This window comes from Mirounga angustirostris, unplaced genomic scaffold, assembly GCF_029215605.1.
Source record: "Mirounga angustirostris isolate CCGP_5_RB_7025 unplaced genomic scaffold, mMirAng1.0.hap1 SCAF_3, whole genome shotgun sequence".
Lineage (NCBI taxonomy): Eukaryota > Metazoa > Chordata > Mammalia > Carnivora > Phocidae > Mirounga > Mirounga angustirostris.
Window position 1 is genome coordinate 144,951,457 of NW_026991711.1, and position 22,363 is coordinate 144,973,819.

General features: G+C 37.6%; 1 protein-coding gene across 3 annotated transcripts in view; it reads right to left on the minus strand.

The window, feature by feature from the left end:
• Positions 1-2,362: 2,362 nt before the first annotated feature.
• The window catches only part of PDE1A (phosphodiesterase 1A), a 237,086-nt gene continuing 217,085 nt past the window's right edge, over positions 2,363-22,363 (minus strand). The window contains exons 14-15 of one of the 3 annotated variants that reach the window (XM_045868406.1): positions 8,345-8,461; positions 2,363-4,933 (exon numbers count right to left, since the gene is read on the minus strand). In XM_045868406.1, coding sequence (XP_045724362.1) covers positions 8,388-8,461 — 74 coding nt within the window. In that variant the 3' untranslated portion in view covers positions 2,363-4,933; positions 8,345-8,387. Of the gene's footprint in view, positions 4,934-8,344; positions 8,462-21,398; positions 22,191-22,363 lie in introns of those variants that run through there. The other 2 variants (XM_045868407.2, XM_054506108.2) reach the window with 2 other exon arrangements.

Sequence of the window (22,363 nt, forward strand, 5' to 3'; positions counted from 1 at the left end):
ACAAAGGAAGAAACGGAAGAGGAAGAAGAAGAAGAAAATGATGAGGAAGGAAGAGGAGGAGGAAAGGGGGCACCAGGAGGAGAAACACCGCGATGAAGTGTGGCCTGCCCAGCTGGTGTTTGCTGCCCGATCCTCTACAGAAAACGCTTGCTGACCCCGGTGCAGACGAGCAGAAACAAGGTTCTCGGTAACTGAAGAACTCACAGAGTCCGTCCCGATCGGCAATCTCCCGGGGTTTGTTTTGGAGTCGTTTGGAGAGCAGTACCATGGTGAAAGCATGAACTCTGGAGCCTCTTGTCTAGTGTGGAGAAAAACAACCCATGTTTGAATGCTTAGTGGGTGTTTAGATGTATCTCCCTAATGTTTAGTTATTGTCTCAAACAGTGCTAGGCACCGGAATCACCCAGTTATCTTCTTAAATGCCAATTCCAGTTTAGTAGGTCTGGATGGGGCTTGAGAGTGTTCACTTCTAAGAAGTTTCCGGCGGGGGGAAGCACACTCTAAGTAGCAAAGGTCTAGGCTGAACCCCAGTAGGTTATTTGAAAAAACACATTTTTAAAGTCACATAGGAGGCATGCAAAATAATTCTTCCTTCCACAGAAATCAAAGGCGGCTTTTCTGCTGTAAAACATCCAACGGTTCACCAGAGTGCACCGGCCCTTGCTGGTGGTCACTGGCAATTCTGTCAGGATATGGAATGAAGGGGAGAAAAGGAAGGTAATGAATATGGTGGGTGGAGAAGACATGACAGATCCTCCCACAGTGACCAGAAGTAGTCTAGCCTCATGGTTTGGGGACTCACATTCTCTTAGACTTCAAATCCAGGCTCCCCCACTGATCAGCTGTGTGACCTTACACAAATTAATTCACCCTCTGCCATGACTCCTCATCCATAGATGGAGATAAAATTCCTCAGAGAGTACTCATAGGGAGTAAGAGGCAATATCAGAAAATACTGTTAATGCCATAGTGAGACCGTACTAAACTATAAGGAACACTAAGTAATGGTATCTTTAATTATTGGAGATAAAAAATATATCAGCCTGAGATGCAAAGGAAGCTCTCTAAACACCACAAATCTTAAGCAAACAACCTAAACATTTATTAATGTTACTAAAGGACAAATGGCCCCAAATAGAGCTTTAAATATACCTATTGGTTCATAAGGATTTGTATCTTAAATATTTGGGATTCCTTCCAAAGAAATCACATGTGTGTAATGGGGGACATTAGTAGGTGTTTGTTTTTTGACTCTAAAATACATATTGTCTTTGTTGTTTAAGGGTTGTATTAGATGGTGGATAGGCTTTGTAATATTTAGAAAAGCAATTAGAAGGCAGAAGGCTTATAGCTTCCAAAGGAAATATGTATTTTATGTCTAATTGTATTTCAGAATTAAAATATGGCCTTTGAAATCTTTTTGCTATTAAGTGGAAATTTATCATAGAATCACACTCGAAGTAAAAAGTTCAGTTAAATGTCATGTATCTGATGAGTACATACATTTTTATATTTTAACGGAGTGCTTTGGCACCGCGGAAGCAGTCTGAGAGGTGTCACGTACCGTGCCAATTATTCTTAATTGAAACTCTCTAGGTCTTCACCTTGATTTGATGCCCTTTGCTTCTTTATTATTCTCAGCTGTTACCTTATTCACCTTGTTCTTCACAAAGCTTTCCTTTCCACGGTGCTTCTGCTCCATGCTACGTGGATGTAGTAGAAAGAAGAAGGGGTCTTTGGTGCCAGAGAGACCTAGAAGCAAATCCAGGCTGGAGTTTGCCACCTGAGACCTGACCTTATGCGCTTTCTCCGAGATTTGGTTTCTTTGCTCATATTGATAACCCACTTTGCTGGATTATTGAGGATTAGAGATAATATGTGTTAAGTGTTTTCACAGAGGCTGTCCATAGAAAATAGGCAACGAGTATGAGCTTCATTATGATTTGTAAAGGAGGTATCAACTCATGTGCAATCCACTCTAAGAAGTCTTCCTAGAAGCCTGGAAGATGGAAGCGATTTTTACCTTTCTTAATACCCAGAGCTGCATTTTACTCGCACCGGGTTACTTTTATATGTGGCATTTTGGTTATTTATGTGTATGAATATCTGCACTATAAGAGATGAAATTTATAGAGCTAAGATTCGGGTTTCCACATTCCTCTCTGCAACATGCATTTAGCCAGGAGCTTGCGAATAACAGCCGCAATAATAAATGTTCAATGAATAGTTTTTTAATAGAGCAAAAACCATTTTCTGACAGAACTCATATCAAAACTGATATCTACCTGATTTTCCCTGATTCCCCCAACTCTTCAATGCCCCACAAAATTGAATTATATCAGACACCAAATGTTTCACAATATTTTCCCTCAAGTATGATTTATTGAACAATCATATGTAATAGGAAATACAGAGAATTACAGCAGAGTAAAAACACAAGAATTGTAGCTTGTCATGTTAAAAATGAAATAAAAGAGCTACTGGTTAAATAAAAAGGCATATGAGATTGTTAGATATATGTTGTGTAGCTGAGAATAAAAATGCAAAGCCGGACATGGGAGACAGAACTGCCGACTCACCCACCCTGGCTTCAGGGCGGACTCGGGCTACACTGGTGTGTGTGGAAGGGATGGGCACTGGGGACCTCCGCGCTGACTCCCGCCAGTTGGCACTAATTCGTCGCTGTCTTAGGGAGAGAGAAGGCAAGAAAGAAGGGAGATGAGAAGGAGAGAAGTAGAGAGGGGAGGGGGAGGAGGGAAAGGAAGGGAGATGAGGAAGAGAAAAAGCGCATCAACAGCGTGACAATTCTTCGGAAGAAGTGGTGCGTGTTTTCTCCACTCCCTCCAGAAATTCAGTCACGGTGCTTTATAAGTTAAATAACCTGGAAAATTAGGGGAGAGGCCATATACAGAAACTGATGAATCCATTATATTTCTCTCTCTCTCTCTTTTATTTTTTTTAGTAACAAAGTCTATAGGTCCTAAAGTATCAATAGGAACAAAGCGGACAAGTTTCCTATGACCCTTGAGAAGCAGTCTCAATTTACTTCCTTCTCCCTGGAGAGATTCTCTAGCTCTACTGAAAGACAACTGGCTCAAATAAGAACAAAAGTAATTACACTTCCCAGATAGTCAGATTCTATTTTAAATGCAGAATATTTAGCTGGTAAATAGCTATTTTTAAAAAGACATTGAAAGCAGTAGTTATAATTTCTTCATAAATAGAAATAAAAAGTCCATTGTTAAAAGACAAAAAGTCACCATGATGTACATATCTATAAATCTCCCCCAACACGCCATCATAGATCAATTTGTACTGCTTACGTTTAAAATACCAATTGCATTATAATGTCTATGATACAAATCAATTCTTTAGCTGAGTTCTACACAAGATTCAGGTGAACCAAAAACTAAGGACCTTATTCACAGAACATTTAAAAGCATTTTATACACAGTCTATGCACAAATATATCTTAAATTAGAACAATGCATACCTAATATGCATATAGAATATGGCTTACACATTAAAGGAGATCTAAGTTGTGGGTTCTAAAATCCCACCACTCAGACTTAAAAGCTTCTGATTTCATCAATTTTTAAAATATTGCTTAGCATTGTGGAACCCAAGAAAAAAGCAGGTGCAACAGAAAACTGATAGTATGGATGGATCCTCCTTCACTTTGTTCTTTAATTGATGGCTACTTTTGATTTTTTCCATCCCGTTTCTACCTTTCACAAAGATAGATTCATCTCAGAATCACTGAAGTGTTTGCACAGTGAAAAGTTACAGCCCCTAATTGTGCTTGACCTTTCTTGTCAGCTAATAACTAACAAAAGCTGTTCTTCAGTTTGGAGCAAAGGAAAGGCTCTGCACATGCTCAGGCAAAACATGACAAGCAAGCTGAGTTTCCAAGAGTTGCAGTCTGTTTCTGTGTAGTAAAATTAAAAAGTCAAGCCAAATAATATTATCTGTACAGAAAAGTGTGGGTTTCCATTTTCATAGATATTTTTCAATACACACACACACACACACACACTTCTTGTCACTGATCCTGGGCCTGTAATATATTTTGTTATGTCCTAGTGGGATCAACACCCCAGAAGGCAAATTCCATTCTCAGTTCTAACACCTGTCTCCAACAATGGCTGAAGGTTCTTGTCATCCTGGAGTGTAGGTGATATGTGATTTGCATTGTGATGATCCCCATATGGGTGACGTTTCGCGCTTTGGAACCACAGGGTGGTCCGCTGGTTTCAGGGATGGGTTTCACTGTGGTTTCCCAGCTTGAGAGTTACAATGGTCATCAGGTCGCAGAGCCAGGCTAAAGCTCCACTGTTGTCACAGGACTTCAACGACAGCTTCTGAACAGCCTGACCTCTCATGTTGCTTCCGTGTATTTAAAATAAGGACAATCTAAACAGCCTGTTCTTCAGAGCTGCAAAAAAATTGTTTTCCATATTTTTGCTTTGCTTTCCTTTTACTTAAAACCTTGCAATATTGGTAACTATAGAAGTCCGCATAAAACAATACAAGAAAGAAAATTTTTTAAATGCCTCATCTTTTGCCCATGTGTCGCAAGGTCACCCATGCTATAACTGGGTTCAGAGTGTTGAAAATTTTAAACTATCCACCTTTTGTCTTAAAAATTTCTCAGACTTGCTTGAAAAAGCTGGATCAAAACAATCAAAACATTTCCTCCAAGACTGTTTTTTGGAGGAAAGACAATGGCAGAAATACTGGCCAAAAACTCTGATGGCAATTTTGAATGTATTTGTTTGGCCGGAGGTACTAGCTCAGAATTTATGTTCTTCTCAGTATAAGTTCCTTCTAGGAGTCCATTAAAATGGCCTGATCCAGGTGTGTGCTGAAAAAGGAGAACATAACGTTGTGGAAAGTTGAGGATTTAGGATGTTTTAGTCCTGTTGTCATTATCCTGAAATAAAATCCAAATGAAAATGAAGGTCAAGTTTTAGTCATATACATGCATCAATTACTGTGTGGTAATGTCACATGGACTTTATACACCTTGTCAGAAATAAGGGATTTATCAGTGTATAATAGATAATTGGTTTTCTATCTTCTTAGAATTCCTCTTCTTCTTTCTTCTCTTTGTGTATATGTGTATGTGTGTGTATGTTTGTATATTTCAATTGCAGTAAAAATTTGGATCGTTTGGATCAGAGGTCACAAACTCAAGGAGCTATACAAGCCTAGAAGACCATATAAATGAGGTAAGTGGGCCTGTGTGAGTCACAAGGACTGTAGTGAACTCAAGAGCATTAAGTCCTGTTTAAAGATATTTAAAGCGATATTTTAAATCAATGTGGGCGTCAACCAAGCAAGTGCACAGACTAAATCCAGCCCACAAGCCATCACGCTTTGACGTCTTCTTGGACGGTACACTCAACACTAAAGAGCAGGCATTGGTAGGCATGGGGAACACTTCCCCCACCAGGGAGTACCAGGTCTGATCATCGTTTGCTCTTGGAGCACCGGAAATCTCTGGCATGTCCTTCAAGGAAGACAGTATAATAAATTATATTCCAGCCTCTTTTGAAATAATAAAGCAGCATGGCATTTTGTATCCAGTTCCAATCGCATTCACTCTAATTAGCAAAAACATTTTGAAAAAGTAATCAAAACAAAATAGTTCTGTGGACAGAAATGTCTTAGAAATAATAGTGAAGTTATACAGCAATGTGAAAAGTAGATTCAAAGGTTGATTTCTTGCCCTAAGTACAGTGTTGCACATTGATTGATGAGGTTTCATCACGGTGCATGTTGAATTAGACTTCAATGTTTCCTGAGAAAATATCCCATACTGGGGCCCACACACTGAGAATGAAGTAGGTAATGGCTCTCAGAGATATGGCCAGGCTGTCATAAAATCTATACTTGCCATGATGGAGGCCAGTGAAAGAATTAGCTAGAGGTCATAAAGGTGTGGTTAATACCTGGGAGCCTGTAGGCAAAATCTGACCTTCACATATATTTTGTTTGGTCCAAACAGGGTTTCAAAAAACTTTAAGCCAACATTAAAAATGGAAAGATTTTACATAAAAAAAATCTCTTAGCCAATGGAAACACCTGGAAACACTGGTCCCTAATTTGTACATGGTGAAAATTTGTTGGAGGCAAAGAGTGGCTGGCTGCCACCTTCAGCTCAGGTGTACTGTGTCCTTTCTGTTTCCGAGGCTGACCACTGCTCTCATCTCCCAGATACTGGGCCTGATTCACAGTTACCAATTGTCCCCACTCCTGTTGGTTTTCTACTTCCCCTATTTAAGAGATCTGCCTATCTCTTTTTTTTTTTTTAAAGATTTTATTTATTTATTTGACAGACAGAGAGAGAGCACAAGTAGGCAGAGAGGCAGGCAGAGGGAGAGGGAGAAGCAGGCTCTCCAAGGAGCAGGGAGCCCTGACGTGGGGCTCGATCCCAGGACTCTGGGATCATGACCTGAGCCGAAGGCAGCCGCTTAACCGACTGAGCCACCCAGGCGCCCCTGCCTATCTCTTGAAGGCACATAAATTTCACCTACTAAAGGCCATGATTTCTGGAAGACTGAGTGTGCACTGAAGGCAGAGCTTTCTCAAACTGAGAAGTAAACTACAGGATTTGGTTAGTGCTGATGGAAAGAAAAATTGTCTAACAGCCTGCTTGAGTTTGAACACCGCTATTTGAGTGGGTCTCAAATCCTTCCAGCTTCGGGGTCTTTTTAGTTGCAAAAAAGAAATAAGAGGCTTCATTAACTGCCAGTTGAATCCCACTGAAACCTTTTACTGATGAGATGCCAGAATTTTACAGATATATATGTTTTTTGCCTTAGACATCTTCATAGATTGGACAGTCATTTTTACCAATGTACTGGTGACCTGTGTTCCCTGCACACAGTTTTTGGAAAATGTTCCTAAGTATTCCAGTCTCATGTTGCAAATGCATAAGAAATGCTTCTTGTAGACTTTTTTCTTTTGAAGCTACATAATGTGCACTGGATTGATGGCATCCAGTAGGAAAGACTCTTGCTTAATTTTGATTAACTCTGTGTCCTAATGGTATTTATTTGACCAAAAAACAAAACAAAACAAGAAAAACCCCACACAACAAAACAAAAAAACAAAAACTTTTTGTACTGAAAACATTTATAAATACTCCACTGAATTTAGTTTTCCCTAAAATATATACCTGGAGGGTCCATCATATATCATCAGAACCTAAGAATTCCTCTGAAACAGCCGTGAGTTCCAAAGGTAATAAATTTATAGTCTGGGTGGAGGGTATGAAGGGAAATTGCTATAGCTAATATGGGACAATATATTAAAATTGTTAAATATAGACATACATGGGTTTTAATTGCTGCACAGCCACTCTGTTGGCTTGATTTCTACCCAAGCTTCATATGTAAAATAGGAATCACAATCACCAATTCTGAAATTGTTGAGAGGACTAAGTGAGATTAATACATGTAAGATGCTCACCACAGGGCCTGACACTTGAGAGTAGCCATTAATGAAACTACTGTTATCAATAAAAGACAGTCTTACAACCAACTCAAGAATACCGCGAGATATATCATCTTAAAAGCCAAACACAGTTTAACTCTTTTGTATCTAAAGCAACATGTGAGGAGCTACCAGTAACATTTAAAAGACTTTGTATATGGTCCCTTCAGCATTTTCTCTTGTCCCCACCATCACCCCAAAAGCAGGACTCATTATAACATGTGAGTTTTCTTTCTTACTTTTTAAGGAGACACCAAGACATCTCCACTATAAATATACATCCTTCCCTTCCAGTAGCTTGCCCTTCCCCTGTAGGCCCAAGACAACGGTTCTCAACTGTAGGGTACAGAAATACCACAGACAGGATTATTAAAAATTCCGATTTCCAAGGCTTCATTCCCAGAGTTAGTAATTTGGTGGATCGAGGGCAAGCCCTAGAAGCTGAATTTTTAAAAAGAGAACAACTGATGCAAACAAATGTCTATAGATTTTAGCAAACATTGATGTTTGTTTCATAATATGTACTTGCTTTGCTATTATCATCCAGTGTAAACATTTGTATTTCCTACATGAAGTAGAAAGAGAGATCAGGATTAAACCTCTCCACAGCCTACAGATTATTATTTTTAAAGGACTAAAATGTCTCACTAAGTATATTTTTTATTGATGAGCAAATTAAGCTCTTTGAAAAAGTAAATATGTAAGATTTTGCTTCAGAAAATAGGAGAGATTTTTTTTTAAAAGATTCCAGGAGGACAATGAAATGAGATAACTTTGTCTCTAATGATATTCTACAAACCATTCATTTCAGAAATTAGGTTTCTTGTCTAAAAAATAAAATTACCTCTCATGTTTAAACTCACAGAAGCCTTTAAGGTATTTCAAACCTATGAATGTGTATCCGCATGTTTTTCTTCAGTGTTTACTACATCTTCTGAGTTCTTATGAAGATCGGATTCACCTACAACACAAACAAACAAAAACAAAATAAGCCTGTGGAAAAAAACTAATAAGGTCAGGAACCTAAAGCAATTTAGTCACATGTTAAAGATTCAGTTTTACAATGGATTTTGTGGTACATTTCTCCAAAGGTACTAAATACTTTCTTTCCAGACTATGGATTTATAGAGTACAACAAGGCATCTTCTGGTGGTTGTATAACGTTGTGAAGTTGCAATTTATTCTGGTAATACAGAACTGAAATAGATGGGACATGTTTAAACATTTATTAAATCAAACATAAAAATTATGCATGCTTTTCTTGAATTTTGGGGGGGAGGACCAGAGGGAGAGGGAGAGAGAGAGGATCTTAAGCAGGCTCCAGGCCTAGCACAAGCCCGAGGTGGGGCTTGATTCTCACAAGCCTGAGATCACGACCTGAGCTGAAATCAAGAGTGGATGCTTACCCGACTGAGTCATTCAGGCACCCCTTTCTTGAATTTTCTAAAACAAGTTGTTTTAAACAAATGCTCTAATGATCAGTGTCTTTTACCACACACCCCTTAGTTGCTATGAATTTAAACAAAGGACTATTAAGAGAATAGTAATTTTTAAGATAAGACATAATCTGCCAAAACACACTAATGGAATTTATAATCCAAGAATCACTCATCTTGTATATGAACCTTGAAAAAAAAACATTAACGTGGAAAATGTGCCAACATTTCTAGAGAGGTTACTGAGAATCTATCAAAAATAAAAATATAAAGCAAAGTGTATAGATAAGAGAGTCTTATGTGAAAAAGAAAGTAAACAAAATTAGCAGAAATTGATTTTTGAGTCAGTTACTCAAAATACTTTGATATTTCAGGAATTAGTCATATATGATGGCATGCTCTTTCTGTTTGAAATTTGATCAAAAATATACTAAGAATTAAGGGCGTCTGGGTGGCACAGTCGGTAAACTGTCTTGCTCTTGGTTTCTGCTCAGGTCGTGATCTCAGGGTCGTGAGATCCAGCCCCAAGGGGCCTTCTGCACTCAGCAAGGAGTCTGCCTAAGATTCTCTCTCCCTCTCCCTCTCCCTCTGCCCCTCTCTGCTCCACTCACGCACTCTTTCTCCCTCTCTCTGTCGCTCAAAATATATATATATACGTGTGTGTGTGTGTGTGTAAATTAACAGTTAAGCTTTACACCAGTTATCTTTGAGATAATTTCTTTAACATATATTGTAAGCCTGTTGTCTCAGTTGCAACAGATTTTTTTATTGAGGTTATAAAATTAATATATAAATTTTATAGGGTGTTAGTACAAAGCAAAATTATTTTGTTTCCCGCTTTCTCTTTAAAATACATTCAAAGGGGAAAGTTATCTTCTATCCAGGATGAAATTTTCAGGTAGTATCATCACTTTTGCAATCATCTTTAGACAATAAAAATATTGTGTGATCCCATTAAGTTGCCAAAGTCTCAATTCTGATATTAGATACTCTGGTCACATATATTACACATCAATCTTAAAACAAAGATCATAGAAGATTCCTTTCCAACTTTGAGTTTGTGGCAGAGCCCAGAAATGGTGTATGGCTGGGGGATGGTTGATGTTTCTGTTTCACTCTCCTGCAACGGGCTGCCTTGACTCCTGAGCCGGAGCAAGGGAGAAAAAGGGCTGAGAGGAGAAGCCAAGCTCCTACCTGACCAGCACCGTGGTAAGACGGCTTCGTACTCGCTAGACCTGGCAGGTGTTTGGAGCTAATTCTCCTGTGAACACATTCACAGGCTCTTCAGGGACTTCTTGCCAGAGGCCATGGCTAAAGATGTCTCACCACCTTGCTATGTGCACGTGAAACTCGGGTTCCTGTACAGTGTTCACAGCCCCCGGGAATTCTATTATTGTATCTTTAGCTTCTGTCTGCTGAGGTCCCTTCATCCTTCCAAATATGGGTGGGCCACATTTGGTTCACACAAAACACTCATGAGGCAGTTGTTCCCATAAATTACGTGAGGGAAGACTGAAACTTACATAGCAGCCTCTCATATGGCTCATCTGTCACCAGCTACTCTTTTACATTTCACTTAAGAATTAGACTCCATTCCTAATATCCCTGAGGGTCCTGGTGCAGTTCTCTTCTCTTGATTTGAGCTAAAGAGGGAAGCATTTCTACACCTTTCCCAACAGCAGATAGCTCCTTAAAGAAAATCTTCTCACAAATCCTTTCAACCATTAACAACCTGCCCCTTTCATTTGTTTGAGTTGGGTAAGGATCATAAGCATCCCATAATTGGCTTTGAATCTTCTTTGAAATTCCTGTCTCACAGGATTTATTTCTGACATCTTAGACTTTTGGCTTAAACTTCTGATTTAATATTCTGTTACTTAGGACTAGATTAGAACAGAACAGAGTGAAAAGAATAGGCTGAACTAAAAGAGGAATATAACTAATTCACTGGTTCTTAAAATTTTTGAGAGAACCTTTTACAATGGGAAGAACACTAAGGATAAAGAACTCACCAGTAACAAAAGTGGATGAGAAACAAAATCATCAAGTGGGAATAATACAGCAATTACAATTTACAATCCTTGTTAAAATTAGTTCATATGTATTCTAACATGAACATATTGTTATATATTGGTTTATTACATCAGTAATGAGTGATCTGAGTAAGAAAGAATATAAATTAATGCATAAGAATGACAAATTTTATTATTATTAATAATATTAGCAGCAACAGCAAAAACAGTAAACATTTAGAGAATATTTACACTATGCTAAGTGCTTCATATATTTTATCATTTAATTCCCCCCCCCAACAATTTTTATTGCCCAAGGTCACATATCATCTAAGGAGAAGAGCTGGACCTTCAACCCCCGAGCCATGTACTTCACTACTAAACCAAAGAGTTTGGTCGCACAGTGCTAACACCCTGACCCAAAGGGACAAGTTTCCATTGGATTTGAAAGAGTAAAAGCATTCCTTGTTGCTTGGAGAGATACAATTGCAAAGTTTCAAGTTGAGAAGTGTAGAGTAAACATGTCATTTTTCTGACAAGCTACTAGGATTCAAAATTCAGTTCTTCAGAGAAGAATGAGTAGTTTGATAGTAAGAACTGTGAGAAGCATTTTCTAAGAAATAAAACTCTTTTTACTGCCACTCTGTGTAGTAAAACCTGCAGTAGGAGACGGCTAAGGACTCAGATACCAGGGTCACACAATCCTACACTCAGGAGGATTTCAAAGCAAAAGGCTACAAGAAGGAATCAAATGTTTTCTTGTTAATACCATGGAGGAGATATAATGATTTGTGACTCCAGGAGTAAACTGTTGAATTTAAAATTCAACATAAATATGTGACTGGGGTGAGTATCTATGCTTAAAAAAATCAAAAGCTGTGCATTAGTAAAAACCCTGTTATCATTTTTGTGTCAATGATTTCTGACTCTCCACCCTGCAATATCACAACCAATCATCCACTGTAGACATAAGGGATTTCAAACTGCACTGTTTTCCTTGCATATTCATCCACAACAAGAGCAATAAATTGTCTCTAACCTAGAGACGGCAAACATCACAAGTTTCCTAATTTTTAGTGTTTATGATCAAATTCTTCAGTAGAGAGAAGACTTTTTTTGTATGAGTTTCCATCTACAGAAGAAAGAGTCAGGAGAGTATGTCCCCTTTGATTTTGTTCTTCATTTTCCCCATGGAGACGAAAACTACTTACAATCTTCATGAAGCTGAATATATAATTGTTAGCAAGTAGTTACCTGCTGCAGAAAGCAGATTTGGTAAATACTGGTGGTATGCAGAGTCTAAAATTCTAGGAGTCTTTAGATGTTCCTAATAATAGAATGTAAATGTTGTTTGACAAATTTGTAGACTGGTTGAATTGGGGAAAACTAAACCCCAAACAAATAATTATTTCTTCCATCTTATTTAGCTTTAAGTCACAAATCTCAGAGGGCTTAGTTGGTAGTTATCTTGACTAAGGTTCAAAAATCAGCCAAAATAGAAGCTAGTTTCACATATCTAGCTATCCTTTAACCTGGATGAGAAGGGTTAGTGCTCTTTAAAAATGCCTTCCATGATATTTTTTTCCTCTCCTATGTACATCCTCCCATCTAACTTAGGCTGGCTGTGAGGAGAGGCTATTTGAAGGGATGTGTGGAGAGTGTCTCATCTACTTAGAGTTTTTAAAAGTTGTAGTGGAATAAATTGCTTCTCTTGGTCGTAATGCAAGTTGTTCCTATTACAGTATGCTTATAAATTGTAAATCCATGCTTTAAAATAAAAGCACTTTAAGCAATTAGTCACACAGCACTTTATTGATCTACAACATTTAGCCAGGATTGTGGGGAGTGATGCAATCTTTAATCTATCAAGACTCATATAACAGGATTACTCTCATGATGGAGGAGAATTTATTTAAAATAAATCATGGGTGCTCTATTATTTCTACATTACTAACATCAAAACTATTATCTCATTCTTGTTGAACTTCTTATTTGATGAGATTTCTATTTCTTACCAGTCTCTGGATTTTCTTTAATCAGCAGACTTGCTCAGCATGTTTTAAAGAAGCCTAGCCCAAGATGGAAGGGTGATTTGGGAACATAGGACCCTTCTGAATGAGTCCCATGAGTTAATATTATTGAATGGGTCTTTGTCCTGAATACCTCTTTATTTCCACGACAGTGTCCTGATACAAATCAAAATTAGTCAAGACTTCCAACATCACTCACTACCAGTTGTCTTGCTAAAGAATGAGCCTATGTTGGGCTTCAAAGAGGTTACGGAAATGAAGTTTCGACATTAGATTCTTGAAGATTTTCACCATTTCTTCTTGAAGGCTTATGTATTAAATCCTACCTGAAGAGATCCCTTGGATCATTTTTATTTACCTTCATTTTTTCATAATTTCTTCATAGAAATTAAATATATGAAAGAAAGGTCAAAGATTTCAGCTATGTCTTTTTTTCATGATTTCTGAGAATTCCCTACATTCCTATAGTTAACAAGGGAACATTATATTAGCCAAAGTATGAACAGAAGTCCCAGAAGGAGTAAAGTCAGAACTAAAGAGTTTGGACTGTATTTGGTCTAAATTTAGGCATACTTTAAGGGATAAAAGCTAAGACGGTAAAATATTCTTTTGGAAAGTAAGTGAATTGCTATAAACTAAGTTTGCTGGATTAGCTAAAATCTTTTCCTTTTGAGGGCACTTAGGTGTACAGAATACCCTTTTTAAAATTTGTTGTTGTTGTTGTTTTCCTAAAGGATTCTATGCCAAGAAAAAATAAAGGCAAGTATCTTAAGTGGCAGAATCCTTGACAGAAAGCATTTAGATAAAGGTTGTTCATTTTCAGCTCTACAAATTGGGCGGCTATATCCGTCATTCGGAATAAGCCACTTCCATTCCTTCACTCACTCCTGCAGAAAACTGGATGAACTTGAGAGATACTTTGAAGAGATACTTTCCAGGTAATTTTGATGGACTAATTAAGAATGGAAAGGTGATAGAAGAGTCAAGATCAATTTACAATACATCCACTCAATTGATGGAATTGATCCATTGCATATTTTCTCATGAAATATTCCATTGCTTTATCTCATATCAAAATTATTGTGATCAAGTAGTGTTCTTCTATAATATACTTCCTTAAGGAAGCCTTCTATGAGATCTCCATGTAGTTTGAAGGCACATATGTGAGCCCAGGAGAGAATAAGAATTACTGCAGAAAGCACTAAATTCTAAATTCTTCACATGTATTGACTCATCTAATCTTCACAACAGCTCTTGAGATAGACACAATTTTTACAATCCTCACTTTAAAAATCAGCAAACTGAAACAGAGAGATAAAATAACTTGCTCAATGTTACACAGCAAGTAAGTGATGGGACCAGGATTGAACAGATAGTCTAAGTCCAGAGTTCTAGGTCCTAACTCTACACTATGCAGCCTTCCTGGGTAAAGTTTATTTAATAGCTATGTTTTTTTCTTTCCTTAGTATGAGTTTATGCCTTATCTTTGAAATTAAATCTGACGGTAAATGATAGTTTTTTTTTTTTCCCTAAGGCAGAGACAGAGAATAAGAATAAATAAACTTCTTTGTGAAAATATGTTCTTTGGTATTAGACACAAAGCCAGTCTCAGCTAATTAATTATTGGGGTGTTTCTACTAGTCTACTACAATTAACCATTAAGTCAACTGTTAGGGAATCACAGTAAAGAAGGTATATAAGAGCAGCTCTTAAAAAGACAGGTTTTTCAGGGGGAAAATAACTTGGCTAAACTTATAAACTGAATTATATATTGGACAAGTCATTCTCAAATCCCACAAAAGAACAGTATATGGAGCCATTTTACTCCTGATGTTCACTTCTACTATAATAGAAATACCTTTTCAAGGATATCTGTCCCTTAAATTTTTATCAATCTTTTTTTTTTTTAGTGGCAGAGAACTATTACAGAATTTGTTCAGAAAAATGGTAGAATTGATGTAAAAGATAAAGTTTATGAAAGTCACATTACCTTTTTGATGTTTTAGAAAAGGGACCTCCAAAGTGAAAATATAAGCTTTATTGCAGAAATGACACAATAAGTGATTAGATGCTCAAAGAAAATTAATTGACACAACATATTATCCTAGTAAAGAGAAATGCTACAAAATGCCGTTTAGATATTTGAAAGCATAAAGATGCTGGCGTAGCCATAGCAGTTCAACCAGGTCAATTAAGGAATTTGTAGCTTTTGTGGTCAGTGATACCAATTGTGCAATCTGCAAAAATGGATTCCTTTTCTCTCATGGGGCCAGGCAGATTTCCAGCAAGTAGATTGAAATCTCCAAGTTTTTTGGTCAAACTAGAGCTGCCACCACGCATGAGGTTTTACTTAAGGAGGTTTACTGATCAGGAAAACTGAACACTTATATGAACTGGTTTTTGCTTTTGAAAAAAAGGGTACTTATTTAAAAAACCTTGAGACCATATTATTAAAAAGTTGTGAAAAACTAAATTATACTTGGCATTTGTAATTATCCATGTTTGTAGGAATTATGGTGGAAAAATTATGAAGGTAAATATAATTGATTTCTTTTTTTTTAAAGGTTTTATTTATTTGTCAGAGAGAGAGAGAGCACAAGCAGGGGGAGTGGCAGGCAGAGGGAAAGGGAGAGGCAGGCTCCCCTCTGAGCAAGAAGCTCAATGCGGGCTCGATCCCAGGACCCATCCCAGGCAGATGCTTAACCAACTGAGCCACCCAGATGTCCCAATTGATTTTTTTCTTAATTTTCAATATATTTTACTTTTGCTCCTAAAACCTTTTGTGATTTTTGTATTCATCAATAGTGGTCTTGAAATGATTTTTTTTTTCCTAATTCTACTTATTTTTTTCACCATTTGATTTGTTGCCTAAAAAGCCTGGATTCTCAGGAGCTCAATTCTAGTTGATTTCAAATAGAGTAGACACCCTCAGAATCAAATAAGAGGCTATCTTGCAGGATATTAATATTGTCTACTAGCAAATAGTATACAAGTATTAGGATGTAGGACCATATTCTATAAAGAAATAATATGGGATCTGTGACTTATTTTAAAAATAAAAATATAATCGTACTTCCTGTCCTTTTGCCTTTTTTCTAGTAATATATTTTGATAATCCTAACAAAATATCGAATTCTTTGTAGAGATACAGAGTTAGAGGACCAATGCTCTTAAATAGGTTATGACTTGACTTTTAGGTATGATTACATTCTATCATTCCTTAATCTACTGAGAAAGCATCAAGAAAATCATTAAACTTTTCTTTTGCGTGTCTCTCATAAGTTATAGTCATGCACAATATAATCCTACTTTTTATAATTCAATATAAATACCATAAGTAATTTCTTTAGGGGCACCTGTGTGGCTCAGTCAGTTAAGCGTCTGCCTTTGGCTCAGGTCATGCTCCCAGGGTCCTGGGATCGAGTCCCGCTTCGGGCTCCCTGCTCCACGGGAAGCCTGCTTCTCCCTCTCCCACTCCCCCTGCTTGTGCCCTCTCTCTCTGACAAATAAATAAATAAAACCTTTAAAAAAATAAGTAATTTCTTTAACTCATAAGCATTTGGTAAACTCATAAACATTATGGTAAAGTATAGGAGGACATTTTTGGCTGAATACGGGTTTCAGAGCAATTTTTAAATCATTGGAAGTTAAGTTTCTTCCCTTTACTATTCACAAGCCTTTACATTTAAATCTTTAGGAGAGTTATAGAAATATATTTTTAAGGAAAAGAATATTGGACACTGAAAAAATACACTGAAACACAGATACTGAAAATTTTACCATAGGAATTACTTACATTTATTCAATTGTATATAAATGTAGGATACACTGTGTATGAATCAATATATGTCTTAAGTTCTGAGTGACCCAACTAAAATGATGGTAAAGACAGAATGAGTTAAAATTGTTAAGTGTAACAATGAACTAGTGCTTGAGAAAGAAAAAAAAATGATTTGTAATACTCAATAAGGACCATCTGTTAGAGTGCCCTTGACCAAATAGAAAGAACAAGAGGCATGCCTAGGATGGAGAGGATCAGTGGAACCTTCTGGGAATAATTTCATATATCTGACTACATCCAACTATGGATACAATCTCAAAAGATAAATCAGCTTTACTTCCAAATTGAGTAAGGAGCACATCTTTCTACTTGTGTTGCTACCAGCACAGATCTCTGCTTGTCCTCATCCCAGCACCCGTGGAGAAACCATTTCTTCATCACTGAGCCAGCCCATAATCACTAGGGAATGCAAGCCTGCTCCTTCTGCCTTCTTTCCAACTTCTATTGTCCGTGTAAATACAACTGGGGAGTTCACACACTCGAACAGTATCACTTAAAATGCCCCCAAATTCTTTTTTTTAAGACTTTATTTATTTAGAGAGAGAGAAAGAGAGCGAGCGAGCAGTGGGGAGGAGCAGAAGGGTAGGGAGAGGGACAAGCAGACTCTGCGCTGAGCACGGAGCCCTACACAGGCTCAATCTCACGACCCCGAGATCACACCCGAGCCAAAACCAAGAGTCAGACGCTTAACCAACTGAGCCACCCGGTGCCCCAAAATGCCCCTAAATTCTGCTGCTGTTACAGTTCCTCCATCAGCAAACAGTTTGGGCAAGACTTCTGTAAGAAAATTTAGAAAATGTAAATAAACTAACCTGTCATAACTAACTTCTAGAAGATGATCCAGAAACTATCCAGAAGGTTACTGGCTTTGAATTTAGACAAACTAGGCACAAATCCCAGCCTTTTCAAAGACTAACTGTATGGATTTCAACAACTTAAATTCTCTGAGCTACAGTTTTATCAGACTGTAATTCTGACCTTGTGAGGTTTCTGTAATAAATGTTTGTGTAAATGATCCATGGGAAGATATATAAACGATGTAAAATTCCCTCCCAAATTCATAATTTTCAACTTTTTAAAATAATATCTATGGGATATAACACACCACTTGAAAGCTTATGGGATCAGTTGTGTTGAGACTAAACAGAAGTAGATTTGATGAAGCAATTATGCTGCTCTCTGAGGTAAGTTTTCAGAAGAAGTTGTTTTCTCTTTCTGGATTTACTACTACCATGATGCTGTTTTTTGTGTACTATATTAAACTGTTAAAAGGAATGAGCAAGATTCATTTGTAATATGTGTGCAAACCTGTGATTTGGGTAACTAACTCGCCCCCGCAGACCTCAGTTTTCACGTTGGTAAAATGGTGATAGTACCTAAATCATAGGGCTGTTTGGCTGATTAAATAGGAGAGAGACCATGACAGAACTCGGTATAGCCTGACAAGTAAATGTGTACTTAGTAGAAAAGGATTCTGCATTCTATTTAGCATTAAGACCAATAAGATTACAAACATCCACTTTCATACATACTGTAATACACAATACTGCATTTTAAGATATTTCAAATACGAATAACAATACATAAGGTTTAATTAGTGAACCTATCACAGTCTATTAAAATGTCGTGTTAATCATAATGTAAATTTGATCTTTTAAAAATATTTTAATACTTTCCCATCAGTTTTAATTATCTCCTTTATTTCTGGCGGGAAAATCTTTTAGTTTTGTGTTTTAATTTTTCAAGCAATGATACAAAACCTATTTTTTTAAATTTTCTTTTTCCTGTTGAGAAAATCTTTGAAGTTTTCTAGCAAGATATGATTTTAAATAATTCTGTTTGACTAAAATATTATTACATATTCAGTACATTTCAAATAAATTATAAAATGTGAAAAAATAAGCAAATATCTAACTTAGTAACTCTTATGATGATTTTCTGATTACAAAGATAGGTCATAGGTACAGTGATTAAGTTTTTTAAAAATGTCCTGATGATGATAGGAGATAAAGCTTTTTAGAGGGATTCTAACGAAGTTGAAAATAACTAACCAAATCATGAGCATTCCAGACACGCCTAAGCATGCGTGAAGAACTAGAGATGTCATTTTAGACCATTAATCAGGCTTTTGTTTTGTTCAATGGGTTAGATTTGAGGCCAGAGCTAAATTGTTCTGTACAACGGAGGGGATTTTAGTGGCCAAGAGGGGGAAGAGAGGAGTTGAGATTGTGAATCAAGAGGAATATGAGACTAAAAGGTTTTGGAGAAAGAATAGAGGTGAGTGATGACAAACAGATTTACATTTTGCTCGGAGGTTTATTGTTAAGACGACAAAGCTTCCAATGTCCTTGGAACTTGGAATTATTGGGGGACTATGACAAAGTCTTGAACCTAGGCCAATGTTTTAGCAGTGTGACACCCCGAAGTTCTAGTTAGAAATTCTGGTAACAATTGCCAGAAAAGAGTAGCACCAGAAGGAGAGAACAGTCTCAGAGAGCTGGTCCCTACTTCCTGCCCATGGCTTTGATCTTATTCTGCCCCCATCACCTCTGCTCAACAGTGCAACATCCAATCCACTACTTTCGTCCCCACCATTATTTTCCCTACCCCCCAGATTTCCACTGTCACACACTTCACCCCAGAGTTTTCAGAGGCTACAAAACTCCTGTGAACTCTTGCAGTGATTGCTCAAATTGCTCATCTAAGTAAAATTAGAGCAAGTGAGTAGGTTTTGGGTGTCTGAAAACAGAGCAAGTATAGATACTGTGCAAGAGAAGAGGCTTTTGGGGACCATCCCCCCATTTAGTTTTCCCTTTTTCCATTTATCAGCTTTTTATTTTCTCTTTTTAGATCTTTTTTTTTAAAGATTTTATTTATTTATTTGACAGAGAGACACAGCAAGAGAGGGAACACAAGCAGGGGGACTGGGAGAGGGAGAAGCAGGCTTCCCATGGAGCAGGGAGCCCGAAGCGGGGCTCGATCCCAGGACTCTGGGATCATGACCTGAGCTGAAGGCAGACGCTTAACGACTGAGCCACCAGGTGCCACTCTTTTTAGATCTTTTAGCTAACAAAAAATATATGGTACAACATAGTGGGTAATATTTCATTTATAGGGTCTCATCACTAAATTCAGACCTTCATAAAATGGAGTCAATTCTCCTCTACCCGATACTGACCAAGTTCTTATCTGGCCTTGAGCAGGAACCACTGGAGATCTAAAGTGGAATATTCCATTAGTTCTCTTCTTCAAAAATCCTATCGGCTTTTGTTTTGCACATAGTAGGCCTCTGTAAATATTTTTGTGGTGACCTCATTAGTAGTTCTCAACTTTTTGTCAGGTTCCACAGCTTTAATATCTGCGACACACTCAAATCACAATATCTCATAATATACAGTGGCTCTCGCTAGGTGAGAGATGGTACACACCTCCAAAGGGGAATGTTGGAATCTCCAGGAGACATGTGCAATTGGAAACATATCCTGAAAGTCCTCTCCATTCCCACTCGTACTCCAAACACTGCTTTTGGTAGGCCCCTTTTGAATGCACTTTTCTCTTCCCATTTTGAGAATGCAAGTCAGAATGTGATAAATACCCCAACTGGAGTCTGAATAAGACAGCTATGCTTACATAACTAAGGGATAGCTTCTTGGAAAAGGCAGTTTAGCAGAGTTTTGGAAGATAGGTAGGATTTTAAGCAGCAAAGTGGAGGAGGGGGCCCAAGAAGTGAATTCCATGAGGAAGAAAGAACAAGGATGAAAGTAGAGGGGCAGAAGGCAAATGTTCCAGAGAAGATATGTGACCTAAGACACAGATATTTTAAGGGATATAGTTACCAAGGTACATGCTGTTGTTTCCTGAGTACAGCTTGCCAGGGTGAAGCTGGCTCTGATTCTAATCTGTACTTGGCTTGTCTTGACCATAACTGATTAATTTCCTGTTCTCCCCCCTCCATGTCCTCTGCATTCATTTAAATGCACAAAAGTGTTCTATTTTGACCTACCTCTGTAAACTAGAGATAAGCCATATTGAACTTTTAAAAAATAAGATAGCCCAGAGGATGCTAATAGGCTGCCAGGGTTGAAAACTACTGAGTTCTGCCTTTATAATAAATGAACGAGTGAATGAATAAGCACATATTCACTGTTCCAACTGTATGCAAGCTCTCCTGGGGGTAAGTGACCTTGGTGAATACCACCTCTTAAAACTTCATAATTCTGTTCCATTATATCTGTTGTACTTCTGCTCTATTGTACTGATAATATAACATAGAATGTCAGCTAAAGAGATTAAATTGGAAATAAGAATAAACTAAATGCATAATATATAATTTAATTTACTAATAATTTGAAATATACAATTTAAAAATTACTAGTAAGATCTCATTTAAACTGTTGTGTTTTTGAACCATGATTAGAGAGAAAATGAGAGTGAGCTCTAGTTGTTTTGTTTTTCCTTTGTAAGATTTTATTTATTTGGGAGAGAGAGAGAGCATGAGCAGTGTAAGGGGCAGAGGGAGAGGGAGAGGGACAAGCAGACTCCCCACAGCACATGGAGCCGAAGCAGGGCTCATCCCAGGACCCCGGGATCATGACCTGAGCTTAAGTCAGCCGCTTAACTGACTGAGCCACCCAGATGCCCCCAGAATGAGCTCTAGTTTTTTATCTGAAAGACTTTGCTTCCCTCCATTTGATTAATTGTCCCTTCTGAAATCTAAACAGTATGCATCTATTTTCTCAAAAAGATGCTTAGAATTGAGTCCTGGGAGTTTAAAAGTTATAATTTTGTCTACATGATGAGTTTTGATTCATTAAAAAGATAACGGGAAGGAATAACAAACATTTTACAAATAAATATTGAAAAAACATAACCTTTTAAAGTAATTCAATACAAAGTAATATGGACAAGTTGTTGTTGAAAAACAATCTATTTTTATTGTCTCTAAGCAGCAGATGTAGAATTGTTAGGAGCACTGTTAGGGACTGATAGGGATTGCTGGCAAATAAGAAAAAAACAATGGGTCCAGAACCCTAATAGAGATCTACGGGATAAAAGCACAGAAATATACCACAGAGTGATGTAGGCATGTGGCAGGGAAAGTCCTGCTGTGTAGCTGGTTTGGGTGTAATGCTTAACGATCAGGTCTCAGAAGCATTAGGAGAAAAGGAGAATGAGAGATCAAGCAAAGGGGATGGTGAAGGTTTGGTGGCCTACAGTGGCTGAAACAGGGGGTCAAGTGTCAGAGGCAGGAGGTGGTAATAGCAAGAAGCAGATGGGGCAGGGTATGTCTAAAGAGATGAAAGGGAAAGAACAGAAGTCAAGCAAGGTGGTTATCCCAAGGTTAACATCACATTAGGAACTTCGATGGCATCTAAAAAAGAAGAAGAAAAGGAGGTTAAGAACCCTAAGTGGAATAGGCTTACTCTGCTTCAGTTAAAACACTTGAATGACAAGCTTCTGTTTGCTTCAAGCATGTAGCGTGGGGCCTTCAGCTAGACACTATGTTTTGTCACAGAGGAATAACAGAAGTTATATTATTTGTGC